At 40.5% G+C, this 10,844-nt stretch overlaps 1 protein-coding gene and 1 long non-coding RNA gene across 3 annotated transcripts; both read left to right on the forward strand.

Annotated features, from left to right (window-relative positions):
• The first annotated feature begins 6,952 nt into the window (after positions 1-6,952).
• LOC113096979 (uncharacterized) lies at positions 6,953-9,143 on the forward strand. 2 transcript variants are annotated; one of them, XR_003288754.1, is made up of 3 exons: positions 6,953-7,073; positions 8,425-8,695; positions 9,026-9,143. It is a non-coding gene; the product is annotated as an uncharacterized LOC113096979 (long non-coding RNA). The 2 variants fall into 2 exon arrangements; XR_003288753.1 differs by having other exon boundaries at positions 8,457-8,695.
• An 18-nt stretch (positions 9,144-9,161) lies between these two features.
• LOC113096978 (zinc finger protein 484-like) lies at positions 9,162-10,515 on the forward strand. The gene has a single exon (XM_026262203.1). The coding sequence runs from the start codon at positions 9,220-9,222 to the stop codon at positions 9,997-9,999; it is 780 nt and encodes a 259-aa protein (XP_026117988.1). The 5' UTR covers positions 9,162-9,219; the 3' UTR covers positions 10,000-10,515.
• The last annotated feature ends 329 nt before the right edge of the window (positions 10,516-10,844 follow it).

Here is a 10,844-nt window from a genome sequence, read left to right on the forward strand (position 1 = left end):
CCCAAGTATCTTACCTCCTGTTTGAAAAAAAACGCATTTCCGCAAGTTTGCCTTCAACCCTTCTCTCTTCAACCGGTCCAAGACCATTTCCAGCCTCTGTAAATCCTGAGCTACTGAAGTAGAAAACACAACGATGTCGTCAAGATATAACAAAAGCGACTGACATTGCTGGTCACCGAACAAACGCTCCATCAACCTCTGAAACGTACTTGGCGCGTTGCAGAGGCCGAACGGCATACGATTGAATTCGAATAGCCCAAAGGGTGTACAGAATGCGGTCTTCGGTCTATCATGTTCCGACACCGGGACCTGCAGGTACCCGCTGGCTAAATCCAGTGTGAAAAACCAGCGGGCCCTGGACAATGAATCTAACGATTCCTCGATACGAGGAAGGGGAAAGACATCCTTTCTAGTTTTGGCGTTCAAATGACGGTAGTCCATGCACATGCGCAGGCTACTGTCTTTTTTCTTTACCAATACGATAGGCGATGCGTATGGACTACTGCTCTCACGTACTATACCAGCTTCCAACAGATGATTAATATGAGTTTTGACTACCTCATATTCTGAAGGGGGAATGCGGCTATACCGCTGGCGCACGGGGACGTCATCCAAGACCGGTATATCATGGGAGATTAGACGGGTGCAACCTAAATCTCCCTCATGGCAGGAGAACACTGCTTGATACTTGCGTAGGAAGTCCCTAACTTGATCCTGCTCTGCAGCAGGCAGAACGGATAAGTCGAGAGACTCAATCTGGTTAAGCAAAGGAGACTCCCCCCCTGCACTATGGGACTGAACTGTGGCGACTGTGGCCTTAACTTCAACGACCCCCTGTGGCAGGTTAACCAATTAGACCTCCTTCAGACTCCCCACCACGGTGGTAGGGCGGAGCACCACATCAGCTGCCCCAACATTTACCACGGGCCCATATGCAGTACCTCGGCTTACCGGTACCAAGGCCGGCGAGGCCAAAAGCCCATCAGGAAGGCCAGACACGGGGGCTTTGTTGACAATGCTGAAAGGCCCTCACACCTGGAAATTCATAACCACAGGGAGATCAAAAAGTGCCGTGCCGTGTTGGCCAGAGAGCTCCTGGTAGCACCGGCTAAGTATATTCATCCCCAACACTCCGGGGATGCCTGCACTCAGCCCACCAGGAGGATCCCTAACCACCTGGACACCAAACCCTGTAACCAACCTGCCACACATTTCTACATCCAGCTCCAAATAACCGATGTACGGGATCTCCAGCCCATTAGCCGCTCTTAGCTGCAACCACTGACAGCCCTGCAACCGGTCCTGCCCCCAAGGCTCGAAATGTTGACGAAAACAACTTTCTACAATAGTCGACACCATTGCCCCAGTGTCGACTTAACAAGGTACTAACACTCCTCCTATAGAGACGGTCAAATGAGGACACGAGGAGATCAAGCGAGAAAATGGATTATGTGTATCTGTGGGATGGGAGTCAGCTACCTCCCCACCAAGATCGTGACTCTGCGACCTGGCGGGAGCTAGATTTCTGCCGGCCGAGGAGAGCGCGGTTGACCGTGTGTAATAGTAGAGGGACCGGCTACCGGCTGGGGAGGACAAGCCCGGCCCCATCGCACTCGCGAGCATAATGACCCGGGCGCTGACACCGTCTACATATGACTGGACCCGGACGCGATGATCTAGCGTGCACGTACGGGGTTTGGAGACGAGCAACGGTCTGTGTGAGCTGGTTCAATTGTTGCTGTTGCTGTCAGAACATTTCGCGCAGTTTGCATCTCATCTCATCTCAGACTGTTGTGGGGGGTTTTGCCTATCAGCAAAGGTGGCCCCACATACCCCATACTGAAGGCCGTAGGCTACCGGGACGGACTGGCTACGTGCCCTTACACCCCCAGGCATCCCCTCACGTTCCCACCTAATTGCTTCTCTACGAACTTCTAATAACGTAGCAGTAGGCTCACGACGAACTAATTGTTTAAGCTCACGTCGCAGAGTATTATTGGACACGTGCTCCACAAATTGATCCCGCAATACAATCTCAGAATTCGCGACAGCATTAGGTGCTTGGTTCTTAACCCGCTCTAAAAGAGCCATAAGCGCAAGGGAGAATTCTAACAATGTCTCACCTTCCTGTTGCTTCCTTGAAAAGAAAGATTCTTGCAAAGCGACGTACAACTGTGAACACCCATAAAGCTCTTGCAATGCTTTAATAATTTTATCAGGATCTCCGCGCTCTGCCTCAGGACGATACCGAATCTCCTCTCGGGCCTCCCCTTCCAGGTGGTAGAATACAAAAAAAGCTTGTTCAGCGGTCCCCGTATACCGCGCCCTCATGCAAGCCCGTGCCTCTTCGACCCATTCATCGACACTTATACCAGATTTACCGCTAAATTTTGGGCATCGACGCTCTCGCGGCACAAAAACTAATCGTTCTGGTGCACTAGCACCAGAAGATTGGGGCCCTACAGGTGGAGCAGTCGAAGTACCAGCCAAGGCTTCACCATCCCCGGAAACACCAACCACAGGCGCCTGTAGCTGTTCCATCCTGGCATTATCAGCCCTTAACTGGGCTACCAACTCCCGCAACCCCTGTAATTCTTCCTCCATTTCGGATGAAATTTAAAGTAAACTTACCACCCCGGAGAAAGGCCACCTGCCCTTACACCAAGTTGCTGTTCTGTTTAAAAAAAAAAAAAAAGAATCACAACCATAAAGACAATACAAACAACAAAAACCTATTGTCTCTGACCCAATCTAGTGATAAATCCTGCCGACTACGCCAAAATGTGACGAAGCGCTCGGGAGTGACGGCTCTATTTTATGACATTGGGCGGAACAATTTATACCCACGCTCAATTCAGTTAATTATTTCCGACTACGCCACTTGGGGGATTTCGCCCCAAGAATTTAATATAACCCCTAAGCTAAGGCACACACAGATCCTAATCACAGTTGGAATCAGAGACATAGGTGATTGAAAAACATATACAATTTATTAATTGTTAAAAGACAGTCCTTTCGTGTAAAAGGTGTTGACCAGCAATCACGCTTCAATTTATTAAGTTCTAATGTTGGCTGCAGAGGATCCTGGGCATGCCCAAGGGCAGTCTCAAGATATCACCTCTATGAAGAGCACCCCATTCAGTGCACACACACCAGCACAGCACACACTCCACGACTCATGTCAGAGAAGACCACGACTACAGTGAAGACCATACCACCTAATTGGTCACGCATCTGCCCCGGGTGCCCAGGCCCTGCCAACAAACAAAGAACACAACATTAAAGACCAGTGTTATGCAAAGCAAAATAAAAACAAAATAATGAAAATTGTCATGAATGCAGCAGTATAATTCAAATCGCAAATGAAAAATGTAAATTTTGAAAATGTAAAAAATGTAAAACAGTTGGTCAGCTGTTCCAAGTTTGTATGCACATCCAAACTGCTTCATCTACAGTAATGCTGAGCTGTATATGAGGTTCGACTTAATACACTCATGTTGTTGCACCTTGGAGAATGTGAGTTCATGAGAGATGTCTTTGTCTCCCTGTAACCGTCTTGCCAATTTCTTACTGCGGTATCAGGATTAGGAAAACGTTGAATTTCCAATGTCTTCATGTACAAGTTGCACATGGATCTTAGCTGGACAACCTCTTTGCAATCAATCACATTCCTAAGAATGTAATCCCTTTACCACACAATATGACTTGTTATGTGCTGCTATCTTCTGGGCCTCAGTGTTGTCTGCTGCCTTTTCTACTCTCTCCCTTGCACGCTCATGGGTTTGGTACTCTGTGTTGAAATTGTTTCTGCATGATGGATGATAATTACTGTAGCTTCCATTGCAAAAGGTCCTTGCCCTGCACTTTGCGATAAAGAGCCTCTTTCTTTAATTCTTGTGCCCTAGGTTTAATAACTTTCCAGCCTGGTTCCTTGTGTTTCCAACTCTAAAACTTTGTAAGCTCTTCAGTCTTGCCATTGAACTTGGAATTTGCTTTGTCAAAGAAAATGCACTGATTGGGAAACAAGAAGGAACACCTTCTTGGAGCTCCTTCAGATTGAACTGACAGTGATTTGACATGGCGCAGAGAGTCCCTTTTCAATGATAATGATTCACCAGATGAAGAAGCCTTGACACTTAAATGATTTATTTTCCCTGTAAAGCTTTTATAGCAATATTGGTGATAGCCAATTCTATCCAAAGACAAGTCCTCTAATTTCAATGGAATCTGTTCACAAATATCATGTGGTATGGTGAACTGACGTCTTCACAGAGTCTCATATCTCATATCCTCCACCCAACTAAGCTACCAACACTGCTAGTCAAGAATACAGATTCGATTTCCGAAAGCCTGTGATTATAGTAAAAACTGTCGAAAATCACTTTAAGTTATGACTATAAAGGTATATCTTAATTATAGTTTCAAGTACTTACTGAAATTTTTCCAAAAGAGAGAGCAGTGGGGACATGGCGATCTGCGGGTACGAACCGACGACTGCCAACTGCCAACTGCAAAGCCCCAAAATTAAAAAAAACTTGCAGTTTATGCTCAGTCAACTTTTTGGACCTTTTCTATTTTTCTGTAGTTTATTTATTTATTTTATTATTATTTTTATTTATTTAAGTTAATTTGCTTTGTTTTGTTAACTTCAAAAGTAAAACTATTTTAAATAACTTCAGTTTCAGGATAGGTGAAGTAAAAGGTTAAAATCAACCCTATTTCAGGCTACTAAGTATAATAAAAACTTTTTTTTTGCTCTTTTTGACCACAGATGGTCAAGATGTTATAAAACATGACAAATAAAATTTCTGGGGTCAGAATTGTATTGAAAAATGTGTCCAAAATAAAGTATTTTGGACATTATTTCAGCTTGGTACCCAATTTAATCTTAAAATAAACACTTGAGTGATAAAGAATATGTTGTGGAAAAAAAAAACACCCTATGCGCTTGAGAAAGCGAAAAAATAGTTGATCCTCTACACATCTTTGGCCATTTTTTGCTATTTTGTCCAGAAATAAGGTCAATATGTTGTGAAATGTCAAAAATAACCATTCCATTATATTCCTGGGGTCAGAATTGTATGGGAAAATGTGTTCATTTGTCTCTGTATGTTGTTTACTTCTAATGTTATGCCACTTTCTACATCACTTTTTGATTTTTCGGATTCCGGTCGGGTGCAGCAAAGGGTTAAAAAAGAACCCTTTGGGACATTATTTCAGCTTGGCACCTGGCAGATTATGAAAATAGACACTTTAAGGATTTAAAAAATCAGGTGGCATAAAAAAGCAGGGGGGTTCGCGTGGACCCCTATTTCCATCTAGACTAAAAGGTTAGAACTCGCTCTCTGACTCTGAGTACTCTTCTTACAAATTAATAAATTACAGTTGCTTTCTTTCAGAAATTAGTCACCAAATATGAAAACTAGAGTCTTTAAGCTTTCAGTGAATATATAGTTTGTCAAGATTACGTTAAATTCAGACTAAGATATCACAGTTTAAAATGACAAGTGGGCCCACAGGTTAAGACTAGAAACATCTGAAATAATGATCATTGTTTTTACCAAATTCAACATTGAGAACCGTTTTCTGCAAGCTTTTTTCAAGAAAAATGAAAACATTTTGTTTTTATTTAAATAATAATTTAAAATTAATGTATACAGTTCAACAGCAAAATCTGTGTGATTTTTTTTTTGTCCAGACAATTTTTTATACATCTATAAATAACTGCAAGGCAAGCTGCAGGAACACACGGAGATGCCAGCAGACCACAATATCAGTCGCCTTAATGCTTTATGTGGAGTGTCTAGTGTCCTCAAAACTGCACTCGAAAGCGTGTGCTCACTTTATAGGGCTTGAGTCTAAAAAATATGTTTTATCAGATTAAATCTTGCATACTGTGTTACACTAAGAAAGATTTTTTTATGTACTTCAGTACCCAGCAAACATTAGACCGATGGCAAGAAAATGCTTCCACACAGCCAATACCAGTCTTCTCACATGTGGACAGTTCAACATGCTCCTCTTTCCTCCAGTTCATGCTCGTTCAGGCTGCAGTGTCATTCTCTCATAAACTTTAGATATGGTGCTGACTCCAGTCATGGAGTATTTCACTGCTCTTACGCAGTCGCTGGTGGCAGACTTTCTGGATGATAATGATGCTGTTGAAGTTGTTGAGGGTCAGTTTGAAGATCTGTGTTTGTCTTTCGTCAGGTGGTAAGGATTGTCGTGCAGATGCAGCTGCGCTGTAGGATGGAGGCAGTGGTGGTGGCTGAATCTGGTGCTGCTGTGGCATTTCTCTAAAGGTGTGAAGCCAGGAGTCCAGATCAAAGTCTAAGGGAATAAAGAGAAGAATTCTGAGTAATATGATCTGTTCTTTTATCTTCACATGCTACAGAACTATAATTTTAGTTCATTCCTAAATGACATTGAAATGTATTTCTCTGCGTTCTGCTGCTTCATGCCTGTTATTTAATACAAATAAAAATTTCTATGTTCTTTTGACTTATCTTTTTGTTTGTTTTTCCACTTTTTATAACCTCTTAATTTGTTTCCACGTTTCCAAACTCTCTTTTACGTTATTCAGGGCTGTTATGCTAAATGTACATTTTATTTTTGGGAACACCATGATTCTAAATCCAGGGTATGACTTCTACAATTATTTTCCCATATTTCTTTTTCATTTCATTGCTAATTGGACTGTCCAACACATCAAGATCGATCTTAGATGCGACAATCCCAGACCCCATTTTTGCCATCCAAGCCTTTACCTGGAACGTGTCCTCTTTCCTCCAACCCGTTCTCATTAATCTTGTTACTGCTACATTTTCGTTTCTATTCATTCTCTGTATTTTTATTATTATTACCGTTAAGTGCCACTAGGGGCGCTGTAGCTTAAGAGTGAGCTTTGTATGCAGAGAAGAGGTTATATTTCCACAGAAGAAGCGACCTCTCGAGAGAAAGAAAGATGTATGACTAAAGTGTGGTCACTAAGCAAAGTTTAAGAGAGATAAGATAAACAGAAAGAAGAAGAAAAAGACTGAAACTAATTCCTCTCTCGGTACTGAGCCAACGAGGTATGTTTTGTATGTTGTATTTGTCAAAATAGTTTTATCTGTCAGATTTCTTTCTTTAAGCTAATTATTGTTTGTTCTGTGCTTTTAGAGAAAATCTTACTGTGATTAATTGTTGATGTGAAATAAAGCTAATAGTTTCAGATTTTTTTTTAAGTTGGTACATGAATTATTAATTCATCGACTCATTCAACACAAAACCGAAAAAAGACTAATCACCGGTAATTGTCGACGGTTTTAGAGGACAGTATAAATCCCGGAGAGGCGAGCAGTTCACAGTATTTCACACATTTACACAACCATCAAACACTTTACAGCTTGTTTAAGCGACAGACTCGTTTCTGTTTTGTTTTCATCGGGATCATTTAACGTTACTGCTGTAGCAGCATGTGAGGAAAAAATTAATTCATTCAGAGCTGAGCGATTTCGACTGCTTTTGTGCTTCGTTTTGATGGTTGTAGTTGATCTGTTAGTGAATACCCAGTCATAATACTAAAACTAAATCAATAATAATCTGTGAAGGGTACTGGTGGGAATCGATCTCAAGTAGCCTATTGCTGCTACCATTTTCATTTTTACCTTTTTTTTTCTCCGCTGACATCTAGATTATTTTTACTTGTCAAAATTGAAATAGGTCTGCATTGCAACTGTATTTCCAAACACATTTTGTTCCTGTAATGAGTAATGAACGTTTTTCACATTTTGAAGATTTGAAATTTCAAATCTATTCATAAATGGGAATATATGAAGTTTGACACAGGAAGCATTAAATATTGCTTTGAAAAATGTTATGATCATTGTCAGTTTATGTACAGAAAAATCAAGTTTAGGATTACCATGGTCATGTTAGGCTATGGTGTTGTAAGATAGTTTTTAGTGTCATAAGTGTTTGTTTGTTATTGTCAGTAATTTATCAATAATTTATTTATTTGTCAATGTCACATTTTGATAAATAACAGTACTTCAGTAAAGCAGTTTTATATTCTTTTATATCCTCAAATCTGGTCCCAACAGCAAACACTGAGAATAAAGAGAGATGATCTGAATGTCTTGTTGAATGGGTGTTGATAGAGGCTCATCAATATTAACAGAGCTGCTGAAAAGACTCTTTATTTCATGTAAATAGTTATGTTTTTCAGCTCATTTATTATGCTGATGCCTCAGATCTCCTGTAAATTGCCACTTAAAGCTCATTTCCTTGGTGTCAACAATATTTTTTTTTTCTGCGTTTAGTTTTTCCATTATTTTTAACCATTATTTATGTATAAAAATCTATATATTAACATTGTGTTGTAAAACCGATCTTGGTAAGGTGTTTTTTTTCATCTTCTCTCATGCTGCAATTTACCTTCAGTGAAGCTCCTCCCACAGGAATCACATCATCAGTGAAGCTCCTCCCACAGGAATCACATCATCAGTGAAGCTCCTCCCACAGGAATCACATCATCAGTGAAGCTCCTCCCACAGTAGTTCACCAATAAATGCTGGAACATCTCATCAGTTCAGAAGAGAAGAAGAGCTGAAATCTGTCAAGTCTGAGTTTATTAAAGAGGACAGAGAGAAGATGAGAGATCAAGAAGCCTCAACCCTCAGAATCAAACACACTGAAGATACTGAACAAACAGGTTGGTGTTTATTATTGATTTCTCATTCATCCGTGATTCTGAAAAACTCGATTAAATCAGATTTAGTTAAATGGTTGATTCACAGTTTAATTTTGCAGCCATTTTAACCACATTTTTATTTCTATACAGTTTGCTTTTATACATCAAAAGTAAACACAATTGATCTAGTAAGTAATGACTTAAGCAAAATCTGATTAGCTAGTTACTAATTTATTTCCCATAAATTATAGCAGTTATTCATAGTGATAGAGATTATTTTTCTTACAGTAACTTTGGTAACAGGGTTGATGAAAAGTTCCTGAAAACTAACCATTTTTACTTTTATTTAAGAGCTGATTGAAGAGAACCAGGAGAGTGAAGAATAAAGTGAAGTTGAGGAGAAAAATCATGTCAAAACCAGAGAAAAACTTCTGAGTTGCTCTCAAACCAAACAGAAAGATTTAAAGAAAAGAAGAGCCAAGAAATCTTTCACCTGCACTCAGTGTCCAAAGATTTTCTCACGCAAATATAATCTTGATGTTCACATGAGAGTTCACACTGGAGAGAATCCGTTCATATGTGATCAATGTGGGAAGAGTTTCACACACAAATATAATCTTGATGTTCACATGAAGATCCACACAAGAGAGAGACCGTACACATGTGATCAGTGCGGGAAGAGTTTCTCTCGAAAAAAATACCTTGCATTGCACATGAACATCCACACTGGAGAGAAACCGTACACTTGTGATCAATGTGGTAAGAGTTTCACACAATCATCAAACCTTAAGAGACACATGAAGATCCACACAAGAGAGAAACTGTACTCATGTGATCAGTGCGGGAAAACATTTTTGTGGGCTTCAAACCTGAAGCAGCACCTGAGAGTTCATACACAGGAGAAGCCACATTCGTGTGATTTGTGTGGAAAGAGTTTTTCAAAGCTACAAATTTTAAAAGTACATCAGAAACTTCATACTGGTGTGGGAGAGTACATGTGCTTTGAGTGTGAAAAGACTTTTATTTCAGCGGCCCATTTAAAACTGCATGAGACGATTCACACTGGAGAGAAACCTTACAAGTGTTCACACTGTGACAAGAGATTCACTCATGCAGGAAATCTGAAAAAACATGAGAGGATTCACACTGGAGAGAAACCTTACAAGTGTTCACACTGTGACAAGAGATTCAATCAGTCTTCATACATGAAAAGACATGAGAGGATCCACACTGGAGAGAAACCGTATCACTGCACTGCATGTGGGAAGTGTTTCAATCAATCATCTGCTCTACACAGTCATACAAAAAACATTCACAGTAAGTAGATCATCTTCAGATCCAGCACTTTCAGATCTGATGCTGCAATAATGCTGCAAGCAACAAAATATCATCTGGATAAATCTGTCCTAATCAGACATTACAAGCAACATGACAGAAACAAGTTTTCACAGTTAATAAAGTTCATCTTCATCTTCAAAAGCAGCAGATTCAACTGAGATTCAGATCAACTCAAAGATGGAGTTTCTACCCAAAGAACAATGTCGAAATGTTTTATTATTGTATATCATTTTGCTTCATGATATAAATGTTATACTTGTAATTTTATATGAGTTTCATGTTACCGTAATTCCTCAAATAAAAAACGGTAGTCAAATAAACGCCGGGCCTCTTATCGTGGCCGGGGGCGTGGTAACATGGACAAATTAAGGCCGGGGGGAAATTTGTGCAGCAGAGCCAGATAACGAACGTACACGCCCACTGCCGGAGCGTTTCTCGTTCTCGAGTCAAGAACCGGTTGCATCGGTTTTCGGATCACCAGTACACTGAACCGAGAAGCATTTCTGTCGGACGCGTCTGATTCGAGAACCGAGGAGCTGATGATACAGCGCATGCGTGATTCAGCGTGAAGCAGACCGACACACAGAGCGTCTGAACCGAACTGATTCTTTTGGTGATTGATTCTGAACTGATTCAGAAATGCTCTTGAGAAAACGAAAAAATAGCTGATCCTCTGCACATCTTTGGCCATTTTTTGCTATTTTGTCCAGAAATAAGGTCAATATGTTGTCAAATGTCAAAAATAACCATCCCATTAAATTCCTGGGGTCAGAATTGTATGGGAAAATGTGTTCATTTGTCTCTGTATGTTGTTTACTTCTAATGTTATACC

This window comes from Carassius auratus, unplaced genomic scaffold, assembly GCF_003368295.1.
Source record: "Carassius auratus strain Wakin unplaced genomic scaffold, ASM336829v1 scaf_tig00216060, whole genome shotgun sequence".
Lineage (NCBI taxonomy): Eukaryota > Metazoa > Chordata > Actinopteri > Cypriniformes > Cyprinidae > Carassius > Carassius auratus.